Source organism: Cetorhinus maximus, chromosome 18, assembly GCF_964194155.1.
Source record: "Cetorhinus maximus chromosome 18, sCetMax3.hap1.1, whole genome shotgun sequence".
Classification (NCBI taxonomy): Eukaryota; Metazoa; Chordata; class Chondrichthyes; order Lamniformes; family Cetorhinidae; genus Cetorhinus; species Cetorhinus maximus.
This window is the reverse complement of record NC_135896.1, coordinates 75,742,376-75,769,473: the sequence shown is the minus strand read 5'-3', so window position 1 is coordinate 75,769,473 and position 27,098 is coordinate 75,742,376. Positions and strand designations below refer to the sequence as shown.

The window sequence follows — 27,098 nt, the reverse complement described above, 5'->3', positions numbered from 1 at the left end:
GCAAAAATTCCATTTGCCTTCTTAATTACTTGCTGCACCTGCATGCTAACTTTTTGTTAACTTTTTGAACTGAGTCAAAGCGGCTCGAGTTCACTTTTGCACAAGAGCACCCAGATCTCTCTGTGCTGCACTTTTTTGGAGTCTCTCTACATTTAAATAATAGTCTGCCTTTTGATTTTTCCTACGAAAGTGCATGACCTCTCACTTTACTACATTAAACTCCATCTGCCAAGTTTTTGATCACTCACTCAACCTGTCTGTTTCACCTTGCAGATTCCTTATGCCCTCATCACAACATGCCCTCCCACCTATTTTTGTATTGTCAGCATATTTGGATACATTATATTCTGCCCCCTCCTCCAAGTCCTTAATATAGATAGTAAATAATTGAGGCCCTAGAACTGATCCTTGTGGCACTCCAATAGTTTCATCTTTCCAACCTGAAAAAGACCCATTAATCCTGACTCTGTCTCCTATGAGTTAACCAATCCTCAATCCATGCTAATACATTACCCCCAATACCGTGAGCTCTTTTCTTGTGCAATAATCTTTTATGTGGCACCTTATCGAATGCCTCCTAAAATTCCAAATACACTGCACCTACTTGTTCCCCATTATCAACTTTGCTCGTTACATCCTCAAAGAACTCTAGCAAATTTGTCAAACGTGATTTCCCTTTCACAAAACCATGTTGACTCTGTTTGATTGCGTTAAGCAAAAATGTCCTGCTATTTCTTCCTTAATAATGGACTCTAGCATTTTCCCAACAACAGATGTTAGGTTGACTGGCCTATAGGTTCCTGCTTTTTGAATGTCTCCCCTTCTTGATCAGGGACGTTGCATTAATGGTTTTCCAATCCGCTGGGACCCTCCTGGAATCCAGTGAGTTCCGGAATATTTCCACCAATGCCTCCACTATCTCTGCAGCCACTTCCTTTAAAACCCTTGGGATGCAGACCATCAGGTCCTGGCGGCTTGTCTGCCTTTAGCCCCATCAAATACTTTGTCCCTTGTAATAGAGACTGCTACAAGATCTTTCCTCCCATTAACTCCTTGCTTATCTGATATCTTTGGAATGAAGACCAATGCAAAACATTGATTTAAATTATCTGCCATTTCTCTGTGCCCCGTTATCAATTCTCCAGTTGCATCCTCGAAGGATCCCACGCTCACTTTAGCTACTTTCCTTTTTATATACCCGTAGAAGCTCTTGCTGTTTGATTTTATATTTTTTGCCAATTTACTTTCAAAATCAATTTTCTCCCTCTTTATTAGCTTTTTAGTCATCCGCTGCTGGTTCCTAAAATGTTCCCAATCCTCTGGCCTGCCACTGGTTTTCTCTGCTTTGTATGCCTTCATTTTTGATTGGATACTCTCCTTGACTGCCTTTGTTAACCACAGGTGGTTCATCCTTCTCATCGAGTCCTTCTTTTTGACCGGGATAAATTTTTGCTGAGCATTATGAAATATCTGCTTAAATGTCTGCCACTGTTCATCCACCGACCTTCCCCCTTAGTCTATTTTTCCAGCCCACTTTAGACAACTCTTTCTTCATACCCCTGTAATTGCCTTTATTTAAGTTGAGGACACTGGTTTGAGATCAGAGTTACTCGCCCTCAAACTGAATTTGAAATTCTACCATGTTGTGATCACTACCCCCTAGAGGATCCTTAACTAAGAGATCGTTTATTAATCCTGCCACATTACACATTACTAGATCTAAAATTAACCTATTCCCGGGTAGGTTCTGCAACGTACTACTCTAAGAAACAATCCCTGATGCACAAATTTGTCTTCCATGTTACCCCTTCCAATCTGATTTGTCCAGTCAATATGCAGATTAAAATCACTCATGACAATTGTAGCACCCTTCTTATACGCCTCTATTATTTCCCGATTTATACTTTGTCCTACAGTGAGGTAACTCTTCGGGGGCCTATAGGTGACTCCCACCCATGACTTCTTCCCTTTGCTAGTCCTTAATTCTACCCAAACTGATTTCACATCACTGATACCTTCTTTTATTAACAAAGCTACCCACCTCTTTTTCCTTTTTGCCTATTTTTCCGGAACGTCAAATACCCACGAGTATTGAGTTCCCAGCCTTGGTCACCTTGCAACCACGTCTCTGTAATAGATATCAAGTCATATTCATTTATTTCTATTTGTGCCGTCAATTCATCTATCTTGTTACAAATGCTGCATACATTCGGATAAAGAGCCTTAAGCTTTGACTTTTTACCATTATTACTTATTCTAGTTTCAATTTCTGCTGCACTCTTATATTTTCTGCCCCTTTCTGTCACACTTTGATTATCGTTCGCCTCTTCACTACCCTGCACCTCTGCTCTCTCGATTATTTCTGATTTTCTAAACTTCCCTTCAATTGACCACCCCCCCGGCCCCACCCCACTAATTAGTTTAAAGCCCTAGCTACAACCCTAGTTATACGATTCACCAGGATACTGGTCTAAGCAAGGTTCCAATGAAGCCCGTCCCAACGGAAAAGCTCTCTCCTTCCCCAATACTGATGCCAGTGCCTCATGAATCGGAACCCATTTTTCCCACACCAATCTTTGAGCCACACATTTGCCCCTCTAATCTTATTTACCCTACGCCAATTTGCACGTAGCTCAGGTAGTAATCCGGAGATTATTACCCTTGTGGTTCTGCTTCTTAATTTAGCCCCGAGCTGCTCGTAGTCCCTCAGCAGAACCTCTTTCCTAGTCCTACCTATGTCGTTGGTACCCACATGGACCATGACAAGTGAATCCTTCCCTTCCCATTCCAAGTTCCTCTCCAGCCCAGAAGAGATGTCCTTAACCTTGGCAGCAGTTAGGCAACACAGTCTTCGGGACTCTGTCTTTGCTGCAGAGAACAGTATCTGTTCCCCTAACTATGCTGTCCCCTGTTACCACCGCTTGAATGGTGCTCTGTACCACAGTGTCCAAGTCAGTTCACTCATCCTCCCTGCAGTCTGTGCCCTCGTCCACACCGGGATCAAGAACCTCGTACCTATTGGACAAGGGCACTGGCTGAGGCTTCTCCAGAGCTAAATTCTGGATCCCCATACAGTCACACCCTCCTGTCCCTGAGCACAGACCAAATTTGATGTAATTAATCTAAGGGGTGTGACTGCCTCCTCAAACAGTGTCCAGGTAACTCTCCCCCTCCCTAATGTTTCGCAGTGTCTGCAACTCAGACTCCAGCTCATCAGCTCTGAGCTGAAGTTCCTTGAGCAGACAACACTTGCTGCAGATGTGGTCGCCGTGGATCACACCAGCATCCACCAGCTGCCACATACTACAGCTGCAACACATCACCTGCCCAGCCATCTCTATTCTATTTAATTAATTAATTTGGATGTTGAATATTTTAAGTGAAATTCTTAACTGTACTCTTCAGCTGTAATAATGTCTCCTCATTTAAACCACTTGGCCAATCAAAAGAGACAGGGAAGAGATACCTACTAATAACCTACCTGTTTTTCTGTGACGTCACACTTCAGCTCTGACAGGTAGAAACAGGTTGAAGGGGCTCTCTGCTGCTGGTTTTTGTCTCCCGCCACCACTGCCCTTCTGTCATAGATCCGCTCTCTGTGTGCTGTCGGCTTTCCTCTTGCTGTTTTAAACTGTGAAAATACCAGCTCTCCTCCGGCTGTTTTAAACTATCCTTATCCAACATGAAGTTGAGTTCTTCCCTGACTTGAGCCAATTTCACAAGGTTCGGTCCATACGGTCTGTCCGCAAGCAAGACCCAGACCTACCTGTCGCTTGCCATTTCAACACACCACCCTGCTCTTATGCCCACATGTCTGTCCTTGGCCTGCTGCAATGTTCCAGTGAAGCTCAACGCAAACTGGAGGAACAGCACCTCATCTTCCGATTAGGCACTTTACAGCCCTCCAGACTTAACATTAAGTTCAACAACTTCAGATCATGAACTCTCTCCTCCATCCCCACCCCCTTTCCGATCCCCCTTTTTCCAATAATTTATAATTTTTAAAATATATTTTTCTTTTCCCACCTATTTTTAAATTTATTTTGATCTATCGTCTTATCTCCACCTTTTAGCCCATTTTGATCTCGATCTCTCTCTTCCCCCCCCCCCTCCCTGCAACTAGGGCCATCTGACACTTGTCCTACTTTCTACCCTTAATGTTCCCATTAGCACATTCCTTAGATAATATCGCCACCGTTAACACCCCTTTGTCCTTTTGTCTGACATCTTTGGCAATCTCTTCTTTGCCTCCACCTATAACTGGCCCTCTATCCAGCTCTACCTGTCCCACCCCCCTCAACCAGCTTATATTTCACCACATTTCTATATTTCCTTAGTTCTGATGAAGAGTCATACGGACTAGAAACGTTAATTGTGTTCCTCTCCGCAGATGCTGTCAGACCTGCTGAGTTTTTCCAGCAATTTTTGTTTTTGTTTCAGATTTCCAGTATCCACAGTATTATGCTTTTAATTCAGTCCATAATAGTTTTGTTTAGTGGATACAACATGCATAGCTAAAGAAGTTTGCCCTGGTTTATCTCTACACAGTGACTCATAGCAATTTGACTATGCCACCTCGAGACTCTGCTGGAAGATGATGTAATATTTTATCCAAATTTGTTAACACATCTGTATTGGCTAATCTTATTGGGGTTGGATTTGAAAACTTTCAGTCTTACCTGAATCCTCTGATTATAGCCATACAATTCTGTTCCTCCTTTACCATCTGAAGCACATTCATTAGTTGATTATCCTCCATGTCATAATACCATTTCAGCACATTTATTGGGCACACTGTTTTGAGTTCTCCTAACTAATAACATAGTTTACCTCAAGTTTCTTTTTAACCAAATATGGACCACTGAATCTAGCCTTCAGTAGTTCACCTGGCATGGTAACAGAAACATTGCCTTATCCCTAGATTTAAGAGTGTTCTTCAGATGTCTTATCTTTTTTTTATCACCTTTTGAGAGCAACTGTGCTCGTTTTTGACAGTCTGTCTTGAAACTTGGACGCAGTCTAAGAGAGTAAATTCCTCTTCCTGATCCATACGCTTCTCTTTAATAAATTTAAGTGGCCCTCTGACTTAATGTTCATAGACTAACTCAAAGGGACTGAAACATGTTAATTCCCTAATTGCAAACAATAAAAATGAAACTCTTTTATCCCAATCCCCTGGATATTCAAGGGAATAAACTTTGATCATAGTTTTTAAAGTTTTTTGGAATCTTTTCGACACCCCTTGTGACTGTGGGTGATATGCAACTGATTTAAGTTGTTTTATTCATAAACTGCACAGTTTCTTGGAATACCTGTGACACAAAATTTGACCCGTGGCCTGATTGAACTTCTCTGGGCAATGTATAAAAACTGAATTAACCCTTCAGTTACCACCTTTGCAGTAACCTTAAGGGAATGGCCTCTGTGAATCTTGTTGTCAAACCCATGATAGTGAAAAGGTATTGATACCCTGTTTTGGGTAAGGATCCAACAAATTCACTAAACGATTCATCGAAAGTAGGTATAGGAATCAATGGAACTGGTTTAATTAATGGCTAGAGCTTTCCAACCATTTGACACACGTGACATCTCTTGCAGAAGTCAACTACATCAGTTTCAGCACTTCCCGGATTAACTGCAAACAGCGGTGATGGGTACAAGTTTCATTTTCGACCTAGTTTTAACCTTTCTGATAACGGAAGTGGTTTTTTTTTTGCAGACATGGCTCAGATGAACGGGTGTTTCGTCTTGAGTTTGTGTCAAACCAAGAGTTCACAGAAACAGAGTTCATGAAATGGAGAGAGACGGTGAGTTCTGTGGTGGGATGGGATTTGTTAGTTTAGGCTTTGTGCATCCAAAATTTAGAAGAATGTGATGGCATTGTGGCAGTTGGTGAGCTGCAAGGCTGATGTCTTAACATGATCACGTGCTCTGGTAGTTGAATGACTTACATACAAAATAAAAATGGCTTAATGGAATTAGGGCCCCTTCTGTAGAGACTTTGGAAAGCTCGCAAGGTAATTGCTGGGTTTCAGCCCTGCTCATGGCTCACTGTTGGGGGAATTGTGGTGTGTGGTCCCTGGGAATTGCACGGGCAGTGAGTCCACAGTCTCATCAAGATAGCTTAACTTGAGTCCCATTATTACAGATAATGATGGGAGGAATGCAGTTACCAACCATGGATGAAGTCAACAAGAAGGAGCAGCAGATCAAACAGGCACTGGAGTATAAATTCAATGACCGTGACATTGAAGAGGTATGTGCCTTATCAAGAGCCAACCAGTCAGGCAAAATCACTAAGTGTCCTTTATCTATCTCCATTATCACTTGGTTTATTTTGTAGTTAAATGTATTCCACTCGGGTGAAATTCGCACTTTATCCTTTATCCCTGTCAAAGAGAGGAAGAGCCACTTAATGATTTCTGGGTCACTTTTAGCAAGATTGCAGCAGAGCTCACTGTCATGTCTGACCCTGTTCCATATTCCGCACCAACTGTTCTGTAGCCGCTAAGATTACAAACCTCATGCCAGAGTCGGGGCATTTAATGCTGTGGATCTGAGTGGTTCATTTCAAATTGATCCCATACAGCCAGCAGACGGTGTCACCCCCATCAGTCTGGGCTTGATTTAACTCTGCTCCAGAAGGTGACTGACCAGTGTTTAATGCATATTTTCTTGGGTTGGTGGAAATAGTTTCACAATACTTTAAATGATTCATTTTCTTTGCAAGCGACTCATGAGGGATACATATGAGGGATACATATGTGTATTGAATAAATTGTAAAACACGCAGACAGCAAATGGCAGTCAGATTAAAATGTGTTATTGGAGTTGACACAAACACTTCAATCTATGATAACCGCCCAGTTTAGATCAGGGATTGAACATGGGACTCTCCTGGTGTCTATGCCTCAGTACCAAAGTAAGTACTGAATTTGCAAACAGAAGTGTCAGAGGGAACCCAGATACAGAAAGTGCTGGAAAAACTCAGCAGGCCTGGCAGCATTTGTGGAGAGATAGAGTTATCTTTGAGTCAAATATGACTCTTATTCAAAACTGAAGTGTTGTGGGGAATTGGCTATGAGACACCATTTGGACGGTGGAGATTTAGGCAATACAGAATCACCTCCAGAAGATACGGTGCTGTCTAAATATACAGAAGCCTACTCCTAAAATTGAGAGCAGCTTAACACTTGATGGAGCTGCCAAAGCTGTGGGTAACAGTCATGTTCTTGCCCTTGTTGAGCAGTTCTGTCCTGCCCTTGCAGATTGTGAAGGAGAAAGACCGATTCAGGAAAGCACCTTCCAATTACGCAATGAAAAAGACTCAGCTTATGAAAGAAAAGGTGAGTGACGCTATGTAAATGTGGATGTGCATGTGTCACTTTTTGCACATGGTGTATCACACTCAGTTTGCATGGGGTTTGGGATGCAGGGATAGTTGGGGTACAGGGCAAAGGATGAAAATAGGAGGACTAAGTAGGGAGATGTGAGGATGGATGAGACGAGAAGGAGGATGGCAAGGGGGAGGAAAGATTAGAGACGAGAAGGGGAAATGTCAATTAAAGGGAGCATCTGGAATGGTGGTAGCACAGCTAGAGAAGTTTATTTGGGATGCGAGTTGACCAAGGTAAATAAGGGTGGGGACAGTTTCAAAAAAAATTTCAGTGGAGTTTAGGTAGCTGGAAAACTCAGCAGAGATTGCTGGTTAGGGGGTGGAAAAGATCCACAGGGCTTCCAAGCCCAAGTGTTGTCATGAGGCAAATTGGGCTTGGAGGCTGGACTGGAGGCACACGTAATTTGGTCTTAACTCTGAAGTCATATGCTCTGTCCTTTATATATTTACATTATAAATTCCTGCACTATTTTTATATATTTTTGTTATAATGTCTGTCTTCATCTTTGAATCCCTACATGGCCTCATCGTTTCCTTTTACTAACCTTACACCTCTTCCCACACACTTTGGTCTCCTGTCCTTGCCTTTAGTTTTATCCTTTGGAACTCCCTCCCTAAACCTCTCCACATCTCCATTTTTCTCTTATCCTTTGAAAACCTTTTCAAAACCCATCTTTCCAACCTTGTGTTTGATCACCCATCCTAACGTCTTGCGCTGTGGCTTGCATTCTGCCTTCCACAAACTTCTATTTGTGCAATACCTCAGGACATTGAAGGCATTGTGTAAATGCAAATTGTAATTTGCTTTTACACTAGGATTGTGATGTTTTGTGATGATACAGTATGTTACAAGTGTATGTTTGTGTATTAAAACTCTTGTAATGATGGCCCCTTTCCTCTTGCCCCACCTCTTACACTTTGGATGACAAACTGTTTATTTCTACTGGAGGCTGAACTGTACTCAGAGGGGAAGTAGCTTTGGTTCTCCATGTAAAAGTTTAGGTCCAGACATTGTGTTGGTAAATTAAACTGTCTCTCTCAAAATTCACTGCGCATCAGTTGCTAGGTAGTTTGTGAGAAAGTTCTTTTTCCTTTCCGTGCCCTAGTTTGTGCAGGGCCACATTTTCACTACCATTGCACTGGTTCCAGGTAAGCTGTAAATAGTTGTTACGTACAGGAAAGCACCAAAACACTGCACCAAGGCTTTCTCTATGATGTTTGTTAACCCTAAACTCCTGTCTCTGTCTTCCACCCTCTGCCCAAGATTGTGGATCATCATTTCTAAGGACTCCAAACCCTCTGGCACAGATATTCTAGAATCGCATATATTTATCCAGCACAAGTTATCTACCCACTGCCCCCTGGGTTAACCACTCTCTCATAACCAACTATGTGCCTTATTTGGGTGGGGGGATGGTGGCGAAAGAAAGGGGCCTGTAGGAAAATAATGAAAATGAAGTCAGATCAGCTTGGCTCTTTTGTGTTGGCATCTTCACACTTTTATCCTGATTTTGCAGAAAACTGGTTTTCTTGAAGTTGAATGTGACGGTATTGATATGTTCAGATGTGTCAGCTATCAGAGAACCAAGCTGGGAGGCAGGAGACAAGGCTGTCGAACCAGGTCAAGGCTCTTGATGAGTTATCTAGGAACCAGGCTGAGGGGCAGAAAATGGGCAGTTGCAGTTTATCAAAATATTTGTGTTGCGCTGCTTTCCTTGGAAACATCTGTCCTAGACACGGCTCCTTATGGCAAGTTCAGTTTGTTGAAGGGAAATCTTGTAATCACAATGAACAAAACAAAGTTTTGCTGCAAAGAATGTCAATAAAACCGAAGTCACGCTCAAGCTGGGTCAGTGGTACTGCAAGAAGTTCCCATTGGTTAAGGTCTGCACATGGCAGAGAAGGTTTTGGGGTGTATTGGACCTTATTCAACCCCAGGAAGAGTGTCAATTCTGAGAATCAGTGTTCCTTTTAAATGTTTTATTGTTCCTGTTCATTTCACTGCAGGGTAAGTCTAAATTTTTTTGCACAGCCGTGCATATTTATTACGTTAAATGGGGACACCTTGTGAACAGCCTGCGCGGTACATGTTCATCTGCAAGTGTGTATCTTAGAGGGGACTAAAAACCCCTTTTGTATAAAAAATAAATAGACACTCATTTTGGAGCCAAGCAAGAGAGGAGGAGCTAAAGCCAGGCTTCTGAAGTAACCATGGCCACTGAGGAGGTCAGAGCTTATGGCCATTGTTGCCATCAGCCCTGCTCGCACTGTGGCACAGGAATACGTTCAGGCTAGTTTCCTCAACTAATGTTGCATTGTGCTACCCGGAGAGCATCTTTTGTTGTTTAGATAGCTGTATGATAGTTTCCCTGTCAATTCAAGTTACAGCTCTTGTGGTAAGAGTCTGTCTTAAATTTGAAGTCTTACAGTATATCGGTACCCACTATCTCCACTCTAGTAATCCCTCATTCCCTCCTTTTCTCTTAAGGCAATGGCAGAAGAAGCGGGTGAGCCAGATAAAGCACGACAAATCCAGGATCAGCTGAATGAACTAGAAGAACGGGCTGAGGCCCTCGATAGACTTCGCACCAAAAACATCTCTGCCATCAGGTGTGACTTTCACAACCTCTGGTCATCCCAAAGTGTACAGTTGCAATGTAGGAAATAAGGCAGCCAATTTGTATACAGTAAGCTCCCACAAGCACAAGTTAAACATATTATCTGGTCATTTATTTAAGTTATGTTGGCTGAGGGATAAATGGTCATGACAACCGGAGAACTCTCCTCTTCAAATAGTGTCATGTGTTCTTTTACATCCACTTGAGAAGTCAGACAGGACCTGAATTTTAACATCACATCGAATGACAGAAACTGACAGTGCAGCTCTTGCTCAATTACTGCTCTGGAATGTCAGCCTAGTTTGAGCTTTTTAAAAAATTTGTTCTTGGGATGTGGCAAGGCCAGTGTTTATTGCCCATACCTCATTGTACCTGAGATGGTTGAGAGATGCTGCCTTGAACCACTGCAGCCCTTGTGTTGCAGGAAGTTCCAGAATTTTGACCCAGTGACAATACATTTCCAAGTCAGGATGGCTTGGAGGGGAACTTGCAGATGGTGGTGTTTCCATGCATCTGCTTCCCTTGTCCTTGTAGGTGGTAGAGGTTGCAGTTTTGTAGGTGCTGTTGAAGGAGGCTTGGTGAGTTGCAGTGCATTTTGTTGATGATACACACTGTGCACCAGTGGTAGAGGGTAAAGATTTAAGTTAGTGCATGGGGTGCCAATCAAGCAGGCTGCTTTGTCTTCGATGATGTCGCGCTTCTTGAGTGTTGTTGGTGCTGCACTCATCCAGACAAGTGGAGAGTATTCTGTCACACTCCTGACCTGTGCCTTGTAGATGGTGGACAGGCTTTGGGGAGTCAGGAGGTGAGTTACTGCAGAATTTCCAGCCTACATTGCTGGCCCCACCATCAGTTTCTGGCCATTGGTAGCAAGCAGAATGTTGATGGTGGGGATTCAGCGATGGTAATGCCATTAAATGTTGAGGGGAGATAGTTAGATTTTCTCTTGTTGGAAATGGTCATTGCCTGGTACTGGTGGCGCAGAATGTTACTTGCCACTTGTCAGCCCAAGCCTGAACATTGTCCACGTCTTGCTGCATATGGACACAGACTGCGTCAGTATCTGAGGAGTTGCGAAAGGTGCTGAACACTGCAATCATCAGTAATTAAACCCACTGCTAACCTTGTGTTGGAAGGAAGTTTGGTGATAAAGCAGCTGAAGATGGCTGGGCCTAGGACACTACCCTGAGGAACTTCTGCAGTAATGTCCTGAGATGATTGGCCTCCATCTTCCTTTGGGTATGCTTCCAGCCAGTGGATAATTTTCCCCCTGATTCCCATTACCTTTAATTTTGCTAGCATTCCTTGATGCCGCACTCCGTCAAATGTAGCCTTGCTGTCAAGGGCAGACACTGTCACCTCACCTGCTCAAGCCTGTGCAGTGGGGCTTGAACCACAGCCTCCTGACTCAGCAGGGAGAGTGCTGCTCATTGAGCCATGACTGACACCTGAACAAGAACACTGGCTGCACCAGGAGGAAGTTATTTAGAAATAGAATGGGTCCAGGCCTCCCAAGCACTCAGTGAACAGCTGACACATACAGAACAATGAGGGCCTAGGTTGTATCCCTCACTTGTGCTGAGTTTGTTGATCTCTATACTTGGTTACAGAAACCACTGCTCTGTCCTGATAATTATCTGGACCCTACTGGGAGGTCTGTGTGAAGACATCGGACAAGGACATTGTGGGGCTTTTGTCCCAGTTATTTAACTCGGCAGCACTTGCTGCCTAGCGTACTAGCCTGTGACCAAGAGTCATGAAACCATACCCCAGCATCAGTCAATGTAATCACAGTGAAAGAAGAGAATGTGTTAAGTGTCAAGAATTAACTATTTTATATGAATAGTTTGTGCGCACTCATGTGTCCACTTTTCTGCATATTATAAATTCCCCTGCAAGTTTATAATGGAATTACTTATTTAAACCTGCCCTCTTTTAATTTGTTGCAATTTTCCTCCGTATTGACTATCTAACCCTCAATTTGGTGTTGCCTGCAAAGTTAGAAATTGTTTTTGATTTCAAACTTCAGATTGTTAATGTAAATTGTGAACAGCTGTGGTCCCAACACTGACCCTTGTGGAATACCACTTCCCACTTCTGCAAATCTGGAAAAACTACCCTTTACTTCCACTCTCTGCTTTCCATCTTGAAGCCAGCTAGCGATCCATTCTGCCACTTATCCTCTGACTCCACATTCTCTGACCTTATTCATTGGTCTGTTATTGGGCACCTCATTGAAGGCCTTTTGAAAATCAGATAAATTACATCTGCATTACTACTGTTTATTCTCTCTGTTACCCCCTCAAAAACCCAGTAAGATTGGTTAAACAAGACTTTTTCTTGGAAACCCACACTGACTTCATTATTATCTCTCATTTAGTAAAAATTGCATTATTTTTCCTACCACTGATGTTAAGCTGACTGGTGTTCCCTATAATTCCCTGGACAAGCAGGCCTAGATCATCCAATGAGCAGCAATGTTGTCCGTGAAGTTTTTCCCAACCTGGCGATACTACCCATTTTGTCCGGGAACTTTCCATTCCACCAGCGTGGGTAAGTCCAGTGAGCGTAGTATACTCCGGGGGGAAGAGAGAGGAGAGGGCACATCCCTTTTTTTACAGAAGTAACTGCTGTATTCAGGTAAGTTTTTAAATGTCTAAACCTTTTACTGAATGAATGTGGGTTAGTGAGTGAATGGGTGAGGGGGGTTGCTAGTCGGGTATTGTTGGGAGGGATTGGGGGTTTGGTTGTGGAGTTACCAGCTGTTAGACTGGGTTTTAAACTGTCTTTGACATTTCCAGAGTAAGTACACAGGTAAGTCTCATGTATCTAACCAAAGTGCCTGCCCAGAGCTCGCGGTTGGAGATGTTCGTGGATGGCCCCAAACCACAGGGAATCAGCCCATCGGAAGTTTAAACTTCCCAGGCAATTTCCACCAGGCCACAGGGTCCTGATGCGCATCTCCCGTCGTACATCCTATTTCCAACAGCCTGGAGATGGGAAGATTTGGGTCGTTCTGCCCCTCCTTAAATTTAGGGATGAAGTTAACTATCTGCCAGTGCTCTGGCACTATACCTTTTCTGAACGAATTATACGATCATACGAAATAAGAGCAGAAGTGGCCATTTGGCCACTCGAGCCTGCTCCACCATTCAATAAGATCATGCCTGATCCGTTTGTGTTTCGAATTCCACATTCCCATCTACCCCTGATAACCGTAGATTCTTGTTAGGCCAGGGAATCAATCCACCACCGCCTCAAAAATACTCAATGACCCTGCCTCCACTGCCTCCTGAGGCAGTGTGTTCCAAAGTCTCACAATCCTCTGAGAACAAATTTCTCCTCCCCTCTGCCCTAAAAGGGCGACCCCTAATTTTGAAATAGTATCCCCTAGTTCTGACTCACCCACAAGAAGAAACATCCTTCCACATCCACCTCGTCAATACCATTTAGCGTCTTATATACTTCAATCAAGTCACCCCTCACTTTCCTGTTTTCTGCTTCCTTCTCTTGAATAGAGGGGGGTTATATTTGCTACTTTCCAGACTGATGGAACCTTTCCAGAATCTAGCAAATTTTGGACAATTAACACCAATGCATCTACCTCATTGGCCACCTCTTTTAAGACCCTAGGATGTAGTCTATCAGGACCCGGAGACTTGTCAGCCTGCATGTCCATCAGTTTGCTCAGTACCACTTCGCTAGTGATTGTAATTTCATCATGTTCCTCTCTTCCCCCACCCCCCCACAACCACCTGATTTACAGCTATTACTGGAATGTTTTTTTATCTTCTATAGTGAAGACAATGAAAATATCTGTTCATTTCACCTGCCATTCCCTTATTATCTGTTATTAACTCCCCATTGTCACACTTTAGAGGACCAACACTCAATTTACTGGTTCTTTTCCTTTTTTAAATACCTGTAGAAGCTCTTGCTATCCACTTTTTACATTTCTAGCTAGCTTCCTCTCTCAATGTAATTTCATTCTTCCGATCAACTTTTTAGTCATTCTCTACAATTCTTTACATTCTGCCCAATCATCTGACCTGCCTCTCATCTTTGTGCAGTTATATGCTTTTTCCTTAAGTTTGATGCTTTCGTTAACTTCTTTAGTTAACCATGGATAGTGAATCCTCCCCTTGGAATTTTTCAAACCCACGACCACTACCATCTAGAAGGACAAGGGCAGCAGATACATTGGAACACCACCACCAGTTCTTTCACTGTTGCTGGGTCAAAATCCTGGAGCTCCCTCCTAACAGCACTGTGGGTATACCTACACCACAGGGACTGCAGCGGTTCAAGAAGGCAGCTCTCCGCCACCACCTTGATGGCAGTTAAGGATGGGCAATAAATGCTGGCCGAGCCAGCAACACCCACATCCCGTGAATGAATAAAATACATACTTATTCTGAATATTCTAAATATCCCCTTAAATGTCTGCCACTGCTTCTCTATTGATCTATCTGCTAGCCCACTATTCCAGTTCACTTCAGCTAGCTCAGCTTTGATGCTTACATAGTTGCCCTTATTTAAGTTTAAAATACTAGTCTTAGACCCACTCTTCTCCCTTTTAATACTGGATGTAAAATTTAATCATACTGTGGTCACTGCTACTTAGGGTTGCCTTCAATCTGAGGTCATTAATTAATCCTGTCACATTACGCAATACCAAGTCTAATATAACCTACTCTCTGGTTGGTTCCAGAAGGTGCTGCTCTAAGAAACTATCCCGGAAGCATTCTATGAACTCCTCACCCAGGCTACTACTCCCAATCTGATTTTTCCAGTTTATATGTAGACTAAAATCACCAATGATTGTTGCCGTCCCTTTATCGCAAGTACTGAGTTATTATATACTTTGACCTACATTGCGATTAATGTTAGTTGGCCTGTAGACCACTCCCACTAGTGAATTCCTTCCCATACTGTTCCTTGCCTCCACCCAAACCGATTCCACGTTCTGATCTCCTGAATCAAGGTCATCCCTAAGTAGTCCCTTCCTGCTATTCTATGACCCTTGTTTCCCATATTACTATTATGCTGTCCTGCCTTGAATCTACCCATCGATTTGTACATCAACCCAAACTAGATCCCTTACCCCAGCCCCCTCTATTTCCTTAGTTATGCGATTTGCATGTCCCAGCAGGGTTCAGATGTAGACCGTCCCAACAGTACAGCCCTCATATCCTCCAGTACTGGTGCCAGTGCCCCACAAACTGGAACCCTCTTCTCCCACATGAGTTATTGAGCCATTTGTTCATCTCTCTAATTTTATTTGCCATATGCCAATTTGCACGTGGCTCAGGTAATAGCCCAGAGGTGGTTATTTTTGAGGTTCTACTTCTTAATTTGGTGCCTAGCTATTCATACTGACCTTGCAGAACCTCCTCTTCTTGTCCTGCCTATGTTGTTGGCACCTACGTGGACCATGACAACTGGATCCTCCCCCTCCCACTGCAGGTTCCTCTCCAGCCCTGATCAGACGTCTTGAACCCTGGCACCGGCAGGGAACACAGCCTTCTGGACTCTTGCTCTTTGCTGCAGAGATCAGTGTCAATCCCCCTCCCTATGCTGTCCCTTACTACCACTACATTCCTGTTTGCACCCCCTGCTTGAATGGCTTCCTGTACCGTGGTGCCATGGCCAGCCTGCTCATCTGCCTTGCAGACCTTGCTTTCGTCCACACGGGTTGTGAGCACCTCAAACCTGTCTGATAATTGCAAAGTGTGAGGCTCCTCCACTACTGTCTGCTCAGTCCTTTTACCTTCCTCACTCAGGATCACATCCTCATCTCCCTCACTGCTGACCAAAACAGACGACCCTCTTATGAGAGGTGTGACTCTCTTCTGGAACAAAGTGTCCGGGTATTTCTCCTCCTTCCTTATGTTGTGTAGTGTCTTCAGGTCAGCTTCCAGATTGATAATCCTGATCTGGAGTTCCTCTAGTTACTCACTTTCTGCAGGCGTGTTTGTCATGGATTGCCTTGGCATCCAAAAGCTTCCACATTCCAAAGCTGCAGCCTAACACCTATCCTGCCATTGTTACTTATGTTATTTCATTAACTTAATTTGATTACTCAATAATTAACTTAGAATAATTCTTATGTATATCACACCACTTTCCCCCCCGTGCACTGAATTCTCAAGTGAACCCAATTTGCCACTCACTCGGCCTCCATCTCAGTCAGGCACAGTCGCCTGTCTCCTCGTACGCCCCTTACTGATCCATATTAAATAAGATAAGTAATGCCTCTGTTACCTCTTCCCTGGATTCTTTTAAAAGACGTGGAATCAACCCATCTGGACCAGGGGCTTTTTATTTTTGTGTGTTAGTTTATTCAATGTATCCTTTTTTTTATTTTAAGTACACTTATCTCATTGCTCATCTCATCATTCACCATCATGTCTACTTGTTATATCTCCCTTTTAAATATCAAAGCAAAATAATTATTTAATTTTTCTGCTATCTCTTTATTGTTGTTAGAATGATACCTGGGTTAAAAGGGACAGATAATGATGACCGGTTGCATAGATTAGACTTTATTCATTTGAGTATAGAAGATTAAGGAGAAGTCTAATTTATAGAATCATAGAATGCTGCAGCATGGATGGAGAGCATATCTGCTGTTTCTGCCACTGGAAACTTTTTTAAAAAAATACTCTTAGTAAAACCTTTCATGATTTTAAAACACCTCTACCAAATCCCTTCATAACCTCCTTTGCTCTAAGAAAACAACTTCTCTTGATGTAATTGAGACACCTCACCTTAGTTGTGATGTTCAAGGTGATTAAAGGATTGTTATGATCTTGGTGGAGAGTAGTAACTTTTTTTAAAAAAAATCTAAAATCTCAGTTATTTACTGAAAGAATGAAGCCACAAGTTTCCTCAGTTTAAAACAAACATTTTTACTATACAAGAGCCAAATGAAGCAAAAGCAAAATATTACCTTGGGCACACTCATATCCTCTCAAATCCAGAATCAACACAAGTTAAAGATGAATTAAGGGGCAAATTGTGGTTGATAAATTACACATTAAACGGCAATTGCAGCTAAGACAGATCTTACAAAATGGCTCAGCAGTCTACTCAGCATATAGATGATCAAACTCAGCCACAAAGTCCTTCAGAACTTTGTTTTCCTTATGAAGAATTTCAGCTCCTCTCCTAGGAGAGTGAGCCTGATTCCCAGCCAAAATGAGTGCACAACCGACCAGAGTTCCATGAGTGTGGTCTTTGCCAAAAATGGCGCTCATCTGCAGAACCTTCTCAACTGTCTAGATGTCGTAGATCCACCAATACTATCTTCATGTAACGGAAACAGCCGCAGAAACTGAGTATTTGCTTATTTACAGCTTCTGGATCTAGCCTTTGTCTTCATCAGCTTTCCTGTAATGTATCACTGTACTTATCAACCTCTACTGAGCTCTGATGGCTTCCAATCTCAGTTTCAGTCTTAGTTTCAGTCTTAGTTTCCTTAGCAACTGGGCGGGTCTGCTTCCTGTTGCTGTCTCCCTTCAATTGGGTTCTGTCTCTGGAAAGAAAAAAGCTTTGCCTGCAGGTTCCATCACAGGTTTCAATAGGGTAGCTACAGATGAGCTACTTCCTCTGATGGGGGAGTTCAGAACAAGGAGACATGAAAAAATTAGAGCTAAGCCATTCAGGGGGTGATGTCAGGAAGCTTTTTTCATCACAAAGGGAAGTAGGAATCTGGAATGCTCCTCCCCAAAAAGGCTGTTGTGGCTGGGGGCCAATTGAAAATTTCAAAACTGATATTGATAGATTTAGGTTGGGCCAGGATATAAAGGGATATTGAACTAAAATTCGACACAGATGAGCCATGATCTAATAGATCATGCTTGAGGGATTGAATGGCTTATTCCTGTTGCTATGTGTGGATACATTGTATATTTCAGTTGCAGTTTTCACAGATGTGCTGTGTTAATGGTTGGTTGATCGTGTTAAAATGCACAGGTGATGAGCGTTGTTTGTTTAAGGACTGAGAGCCAGCACCTGGTGCACGGTGGGGGCAGGAGAGGAGGAGGACTTCCTCGTTAGCCTGCTTCTGGGCTTGGCCAAGATGGTCATCAACAGGTCCAGGCAGTGGGTGGTCAAGGGTGTTGTCCAGCTTGACTGCCTGCCCCTCTTGCCTGGTTATGTTCATGGCTGGGTGGCTTTGGTGAGGGAACACGCTGGTACACCAGAGGCCTTCCATGATCGGTGAGGGTGCATTGTCATCCCTGGGAATTATATTTTGGTTTAGTTAGCTAAGTTTCCTTTGACATTTTGATTTTTATTACAGTGCCCCAGCAGGAGCTGTCATCCCCTCATTTATTGATTTTTGTTTAATTTATGAGTTTTGCTTTACTAAAGAAGTATAAAGCGAGTCAGCTGGAACACTGTTGGTAATTTAGAGGCAGACATCTATAATTCTGCATCCTGTAAATAAACCTACCAACAAGGAAAAGATCTGTCCTGCTTTATACTTCACCATCTGGCTTGAATCCATTTAACAGCCTGAGTCTATTCCACAGGCCAAGTGTTGATGTGCAAAGTTGTCCAAGTTTTGGGTTGCTGAGCCCAGATGTGCATGAGGATACACTTTCACCTGGTGGCAAAGCCATCCTTCATTCCAGCCAGAATTTGAAACTGGCCTTGGAGGTGACTGCACACCTCACAGAACAGTCAAGTGTTGGTTTATTTTAGAAGTGTCTCAATTGAAACCTGTTGTTCCTTTCCCCTAGTTACATAAACCAGAGGAACAGAGAGTGGAACATTGTGGAGTCTGAGAAGGCTTTGCTGGTAAGTGCTGTTGTTGAGTAACTATTTGCTACTGATTCAAAAGCATTTAGCTGAAGACCAGATGGTTCAGCCTCCACTATGTGCTGAGATGTGGTTTCCCATGGGTTAAAGTTGGCTTCAGAGCCACTGGATTGCGAGGAGAAAATTAACCAGGGCTGCTCTCCAGATCACTTTCTAATGACATGCTGTGATGTCCTTCATAATCAAATGCTCGTTATTTAGATTCATCATGAAAGATGACCACTTGGATGAGGAATTGAAGGGCAATGAGTACCCCAGATACCCCTGTCCGCCAACGTTTATCATTTTCAGCAGCGGAGGGATGAAAATTAGTGATGGTTGGGTTAATTATATTTTGCAGAGAAATTGTAATCATGATGTAACACACCAGCTTGAGGCAGTGGGGGTTCAGTAAGACATTACAGTAAACATTCATACATAACCTGGAATGGCTTACTTCATGTGGGCCCAGGAGCCATACCTAGGAGGGCATAATAGTTGCATTGGATTTGAGACTGGCCAGTACTCTAGCATGGAGAGCTGAGGGATGGTCAGCATCAAAAACTTTGGTCAAGTGTTATAGCACAGCCGATGGTAAATGCGGAGTTGTTCAAATCCCAAAGGGAAACTTGAAACAACTGCCACAACTTGTTTTGGACTTGGTATAAATGTCGAGATGCGTGCCCTAAATTCAGTAGTAATAAGACCACCAAGTCTTATAGATTTTTACAAAACTAGATTAAACATTTATTAAAAGAAGAAATGACTTTAAATACATCTACAAATTACTACTATAATAACTTCTAAATCCCCTACTTAATCTGACTCCCAGTTACACTTTTGTTAAGGCAACAGTAAGACACACAGATTTTTAAAAGACCCAGGCAAAGTGAACGATACCCATAACAGTCGAATTCAAAGTGAGCTCTTTTAACTTCAGCCCCTGGAGGCAGCAGTTTGGTACACACAGGCTGAAGGCATTTCACACTTGTTGATTTTTAGACTACCTTCCTTCACATGCAGCCTTCACTTCTTTATACATATTTTCCACTTTAAATGCAAATACCTATTGTTTCACTGTCTTTCGACTGTACTATGAAAATAAAAATCTCTCATAGCACTAAATTTTAACAGTAATCTTTGGGAAAAATAAACAGACACTTTCTAAACTTCACCTGGCTAGGTGACACATTTCACTCCTTCTTTTGAAAACAATCTAGTATGGTTTATTTAAAAATACAGATGTTCCCTTGACACCTATGTTTCTAAACTTCCTCTATGTTTACTTAATTAACATTTCAAACCGAACTTCTCCTCTTACATCAAAGCGCTCAGACTAGCTGCCTCTAATTCAATTAAGTCTCACACAGACACATATTACTCTATTTTACAATAAATTCCAATAGCATTATGTAAATTATTATATCTTCCGGACGCCAGTAGGTTTTACCCCATGTTGATGTTCTCACCATGTACCACAGACCCAGTCTGGCAGATATGTCATTCAGGACTCAGCCAACTCAGTTGGTAGTGGTGGGATTTGAACTTGTGTTGCTGAAGCATTAGTACAGGCCTCTGGATTAATATTATCACTATGCTGCTGTTCCTGGTTTGAGGGGAGGGGGGCAATTGTAGGGCTGGAGGACGTTAAAGGGTCAGCGAGGGGAGAGACTATGGAAAGACTTTAACAGGAGGATGTCAATAGTAAATCTGAGGTGTTGAAGGACCAGGAGCCAATGTCAGCAAGGTCAGTGTGATAGGTGTGTGGGAGTGACCAGTGCTGTATAGAATGTGGGCAGCAGTAGATTAGCAAAATACTGATCAGAAGAAAGGATGTCATATGCAGATTGCTTTTGATATGAGGTGACTGTTTAATGTGGAGGGGTAGCAAAACTCCTGTTTTTACTGTTATCTCCCTCCCTTTGCAGGCTGAGGTCCAGAGTGAGAGAACCAAACAGATGGACCCCTTCACCAGACGCCAGTGTCAGCCCACCATCGTCTCCAATGTAAGGTCTCTTTGCAATGCTGTCAGTGAGAACTTACACGATGTCTGATCAGGGAGGGTTTACAATGCTGACTGAATAGTGAAGTTAATTTTTTATTCATTCATGCAAATATAGATGTCGCTAGCAAGGCCAGCATTTATTACCATCCCGAATTACCATTCTTAACTGCCCTCTAAGTGGTGCCCTGTCTTCTTGAACACATGTAAGTGGCTTGCTGAACCATTTCAGAGGGCAGTTAAGAGTGGATCTGGAGTCACATAGGCCAGACCAGGTAAGTGGCAGATTTCTTTCCCTGAAGGATAATAGTGGATGAGATGGATTTTAACAACAATCCAGAAGTTTCACAGTAACTGCTACTGATGCAGCTTTTTGTTCTAGATTTATTTATTTAATTGATTGAATTTAAATTTCTCAGTTGCTGTGGTGGGATTTGAACTTGTGTCTCTGGATCATTAGTCTAGGCCTCTGAATAACTCACCCAGAAATGATGCAGTCTCTGCTGGGGGTAGGTTTATGATGCTGCCTCTATGCTGGGGGTAGGTTTATGATGCTGCTTATGTTTTCTCAGTCCCGGGATCCTGCTGTCCAGGCTGCAATCATTGCTCATCTGAATGCAAAGTATGGGTCCGGATCCCAGACAGAGCTGCCACTGGAATTAAACAAACCGGTAAGAATGAGAAGTAATGGAGGGTAATAGGTCATCCTGTGGGGTGTATCAGGGAGCAAGCCTTTGACTCTCCCTAGTTAAGGGCATTTGTGGTTTTGTGATATGGATGGAGCAGTTGCTGGGGACGTTGTGTGATCATTTGGGCCTTACAGGAGCAGAAGTAGCTCACAGGGACCCTCGAGCCTGCTCCACCTTTCAGTGAGATCATGGCTGATCTTCTACCACAATTCTATGTCCCTGCCCTATCCTCATATCCTTTGATTCCCTTACTGTACCTTTTAGTTTTATCAGCGTCTCCAGTACCTCTTTCTGTCAGTGGTATGTTCGTCCCTAAAGGAGCACTATAACCCATTCTGTTAGTCTGTTATCAGCTATTGTCGTGGTAGCTTATATCTCCCTCAAAATCGCAAGCTGATTATTCAAAAGACATATTTCTCTGTCATTGGTACTCTCCCCTTCTCTGCTGAAGGTGTTGACTCTTCAGGAGCAGCTCCACTGATGTCTTACACCTTCCACAAATACTGAGGTATACCCGGGAAGTTACATAACTTCTGGAAAAGGATAGGTAGAACAGAGATCCACAGAAATAGTTTTTGAGATGCAGTTTTGATAACACTTTGAGACCCAGTGTCTCAGTAACTTGAAATGTGAAGTGATAAGAGTTGCGTGCTTGTGAGGAACAGGTGATTGTGGACCCATTGTTCCTGAAACATTCCATCATTGGGGTTTCTTCACCTCCTGTCTGGATCTGGTGAAGCTCATTGATAGAGATTGATTACAACGATTTGTCAATAACTCCAATATTGTATCCTGTGACTACCAGAATGGTAGAAGGTGCACTAGATGGACCTTGGACTTATTTTGTCTAGTAATTCCTGCATTTGTAACTGATGTGTGTTCCTTGTAGCAAGACCAGGGAAGCAGTAAGAAGGAGGACAGTAATAATAAATCCAATTCCGACCTCTCTGAGGATCTTTTCAAAGCGCACGACTTCGACATCAAGATCGATCTGCAAGTACCCAACGCAGGTGAGTCTGAGAGACTTGGAAATGCTACTGTTTGGTCAGTTTTAACCTATTGCGAATTGTTCAAATGAAAATGTCTCCAATCCAGACTGGGCTGCCTGTCAACTGTTTCAAGTCTTATTACGTTGCGGACTATATGGAAACTTTTTAAATCCACCTGAGACGGCAGTTTAACGTCTCATCTGAAAGGTACTGCCTCCAACAGTGCAGCACTCCCTCAGTACTACTTTTGTAGATGATGAGCTCAAGTAACTGGAATGGAACCCCACAACTCTTTGACTTGGAAATTAGAGTATTACCACTGACAGCTTAACGAAACTGCATTTGAATTCTCAGATATTTATGGTGGGATTTGAACTTGTGCTCTCTGATTATTAACCCAGACCTCTGCATTACTAGATCAGTTACATAACCACTACAAAACTCTAGCCTTGAGGTAGTCAAGGGAGCACTAGTGAATCACCACACCTGGTCTGGGAGTACTTAATGGTACAGTATAGAAGGAGCTTTAGTCAATCTAACCCATGCCCTTTTGCATGTTTGAGGCAGTGTAGAGAAAGCTTTACTCTGTTTCTAACCCATGCTATTGCTGTTCCAGGAGTGTTTGGGACCGTCCAGAGGTAGTTTTACCCTTATAGTCATTTGGTAGTACAGAACTTGAGTATTGCTGGAATGGTTGGTTGGTAAGTGGCATTGCCATGGAGGATGCACCACTGACAGTTAACTGCCAAGCATTTAAAATTGAAATTTAAACAGGCAACTTGACCCTGATTGGTCAAGACATTGCCCTGAGGAATGAGTCAGTAAATGGCCGTCACTTATTTTGTTTAGCCTATGCTGTATCTCAGAGTTTGATGGTAACACTGAGCCCTTGTTGATAGTGTCCTATTTCCCAGCACTCACCCCTGCATAAGCATGAAATTCACACTAAATTGAAGACCTGCTTGTTCCCAACCCCTTAAGCCCTGTTATCCATAACCCCTGTGCTTGCTGACCTACATTGGTCCCCAGTCCACTAATGCCTCAATTTTAAAATTATCTTCCTCCTTTCAAATTCCTTAATGGCCTGGCCCCTCTCTATCCCTGTCTAATATCTACCAGTCCTGGAACACTCTTGAGAATCTGTGCCTCTCCAATTTTATTTTATTCATTCATGGGATGTGGGCTTTGCTGGCTGGGCCAGCATTTATTGCCCATCCCTAGTTGCCCTTGAGAAGATGGTGGTGAGCTGCCTTCTTGAACCGCTGGAGTCTGTGGTGTAGTTACATCATCCACAGTGCTGTCGCGAAGGGAGTTCCAGGATTTTGACTCAGCGACAGTGAAGGAATGGTGATATATTTCCAACACAGGATGGTGAGTGACTTGGATGGGAACTTCCAGATGGTGGCGTTCCCATGTACCTGCTTCCTTGCCCTTATGGATGGTAATGGTCATGGGTTTGGAAGGTGCTGTCTAAGGAGCCTTGGTGAATTCCTGCAGTGCACCTTGAGATGGTACACACTGCTGTTACTGTGCATCAGTGGTGGAGGGAGTGAATGTTTGTGGATGTGGTAGCAATCAAGCAGGCTGCTTTGTCCTGGACGGTGTCAAGCTTCTTGAGTGTTGTGGGAGCTGCACTCATCCAGGCAAGTGGGGAGTATTCCACCACACTCCTGACTTGTGCCTTGTAAATGGTGGACAGGCTTTGGGGAGTCAGGAGGTGAGTTACTCATTGCACGATTCCTAGCCTCTGACCTGCTCTTGTAGCCACAGTATTTACATGGATAGTCCAGTTCAGTTTCTGGTCAATGGTCACCCCCAGAATGTTGATACTGGGGGATTCAGTGATGGTAATGCCATTGAATGTCAAGGGACGATGGTTAGATTCTCTCTTGTTGGCCTGAGCATCCCTGATTTTAATGGCTCCGTCATTGGTGGCTATGCCTTCCGCTATCTAGATCCTAAGATTCGGAATTCCCTTCCTAACCTCTGTCTCTCTATCTCTCTCTCCTTCCTGAAGATACTCCTTAAAATCTGCCTCAACTGTCTTCATATCTCCTTATGTGATTTGGTGTCAAATTTTGCTTGATCAAGCTCCCATGAAGTGTCTTGGGACATCTTTACTAGGATAAAGCTGCTAAATAAATAGAAGTTGCTGTTCATTAATTTTATTTCCTTTCTATCTTGGCGTAGAATCCAAGTCGTTGTCGGTGAGTTCAAAGACTCCGTCCGTTAAAGATGGAACCCCAAGGCGATCCCTAAACCTGGAGGACTACAAGAAGCGCCGGGGGCTGATTTGAGCATGGCCAGACTGCTGCTGCATTTCTTTGCATGTGTCTCACTGGCAGTGGATGAGTGCAGCAAGTGGACATTGAAAGACTGAGCCCGGCTGCCTGACTCTGTTCAGGCAGGACGGTCATTGTATAAAACAAAAACCAAACTCCTGGTGATTTTTATTTTTTTTTTCCTTTAGTAAAAGTAAGTTGAGTGCTGCTTTCTGTCATTCTTTAGTGCTTGGCTGCAAAGTGATCCCACTCAGTAGGTCTACAGTCTTTTTTTAATCTTAACGGGGATTGAGACCAGAGTTTGTCTGAGGGGATGGTTTGATTTGTGTATTTGGCGAGCTCTGTTTGAAGCAGCGTTCTCCCACTAGAACATCTTGTATACAGGAAACTTTTTTTTCTACAGCTGTGTTTTGTACATGTACACAGTAGTTTAAGTGCCTAGCAGAAGAAAACATCTGGTGGCCAGCTGCATTTATGATCAGCTGGATGCAGAGCACCACCCCGCCACATCTGTTCTGGCTGCTAGGTTGTTTAGTGCATGTGGCCTATTGGCTACTGTAAATGATGGTAAGTAATTGTTTTCCTCCCAGTTTCAGTGTCTGATTTCCATTGCCAATGAACTGTCAACACCACCACCCCCTCCCCCAACCACCTCCACACCCCTCGCCCCACTGCTGGCAGTTTTCTTTAGAGAGTCTCCATACATTGACTCATCAGTCTGTAAATAAGGTGTTGGTCCCACATCAGCCAAGGGCTCCAGGCAGCAGCCAATGGGGAAGTTTCTGTCATTGAGGAGACTGGGTCAGTCAAGCCATGTGAGCCCTGGGCCCTTATTCTCATTTGAAGTGTTGCTACCTTTATCTCTCCTCATGATTTCAGACAGTGATGCCATCACTCGGGCTTACTTTGGCTGCGAGCTCTTTTCTGCCTGATCCCTGTGACAGTAACCCAGTGAGCTGGAGTCCGTTGCTGCTCCCAGGGCTTTGTTAGTACTGTATCACTTCAGCCCTGTAAATATTTCCTTTGTGTAATTAAGGCACCCCAAGAATTGAACCCTGCACCACCTGGCTACTTAAATCAGTTTGGATTTTTCATTCACTTCAAGTCCTTATTTAAAAAAGAAGTAATACAAGCAATACCTGGGAAGCAGAAAACTTTAATATGTGTGGTTGATCTGTCAGCATCTGAAAGAGAAACCCAGGTGAGTGTTTCAGCTGGAATGAGCATGGTCATGCGCTGCCTGAATTGTTAATCTTTCCTCCTTCAATTTATCTAATGTGCGTTTCCATCAGAGTTTTGTGTTTAGTTCTGCAGCGAATCTCTTGTTCGTGTTTAAACCCCAAGAGACTGGAGCTACATTGACGTGTGTCTGCCCTGCCTAGCCCAGCAACCCAGACGCTTTTTAAATCATTGGCTTGGTTTTGTGTTTTGAATGGGAGGGTGGGTGGGGTGGTCCACGATAGGCTGCAGGCATTCCCAGATTAAACCAGCAAAATATACCCTGTACTGGGCAGTAATTTCAGTTGAGGGTGGAGCATGGTCGCTTCAGATGTCGGCAGGGCAGTTGTATTGTGAATGTGCTCCGAGTCAGTTTAACAAACAGGAAGATATATGAAACTGAAAACAATGTACTCTTGTAGTACTGTATTCCTGCCACTACATGGTAGTGTTGTTAATAAAGTGCTAATCCACCGTCTGGCTGGGCATTTTTAATCCAGTCTATAGATATTCTAATCTTAGCCTTACTAGAAAATGCGGCATTTTTAAAAGAAAAAAATTGCCGGTGAACTTTTTCTGATATGGATCTTCAGAAATTAAACTGCTTTTCCCCAATTCATTCAGGGGATGTGGGTGTCACTGGCAAGGCTAGCATATGATGCCCATCCCTAGTTCCCCACAGGAAGTGGTGGGCCACCTTCCGTGTACTGCTGATACCTGTTCTTGCTACAACTGAGTGGCTTGTTGGACCACTTAGGGGCAGTTAAGAGTCATCATAGCGGTGTGAGACTGAAGTCACATATCGGTGAAATCAGGTTTAAGAACAGCAGGTTTCCTTCCCTAAAGGGATGTTACTAAACTTGTTAGGTTTTCACAGCAATCTGACAGCTTTGTGATCACTTTTACTGGCAGAGACTTTAATTCCAGATTTTCTTTCAAACTGGATTCAAAATTTCAAGCTTCTATGTTTGAAGTTAAGCATTATTAGTCCTGAAACATAACCACTACACTACAATAGAATTGCGTTTTGTTCATATTACAAAAATGTGCCATTCACCCCAACTGCTCTATGCTGGTGTTTGTGCTTCAGCGAAACTTT

General features: G+C 43.2%; 1 protein-coding gene across 2 annotated transcripts in view; it reads left to right on the top strand.

Moving 5' to 3' along the window:
- rtf1 (RTF1 homolog, Paf1/RNA polymerase II complex component) overlaps positions 1-26,477 on the top strand; it is a 73,320-nt gene extending 46,843 nt beyond the window's left edge. For both annotated transcript variants that reach the window (XM_078562981.1, XM_078562982.1), the window contains 9 exons: positions 5,720-5,807; positions 6,149-6,256; positions 7,269-7,346; positions 9,885-10,006; positions 18,762-18,819; positions 20,748-20,825; positions 21,394-21,492; positions 22,400-22,520; positions 24,690-26,477. In XM_078562981.1, the coding sequence (XP_078419107.1) occupies positions 5,720-5,807; positions 6,149-6,256; positions 7,269-7,346; positions 9,885-10,006; positions 18,762-18,819; positions 20,748-20,825; positions 21,394-21,492; positions 22,400-22,520; positions 24,690-24,796 (859 nt within the window). In that variant the 3' untranslated portion in view covers positions 24,797-26,477. The remainder of the gene's footprint in view (positions 1-5,719; positions 5,808-6,148; positions 6,257-7,268; positions 7,347-9,884; positions 10,007-18,761; positions 18,820-20,747; positions 20,826-21,393; positions 21,493-22,399; positions 22,521-24,689) is intronic.
- The last annotated feature ends 621 nt before the right edge of the window (positions 26,478-27,098 follow it).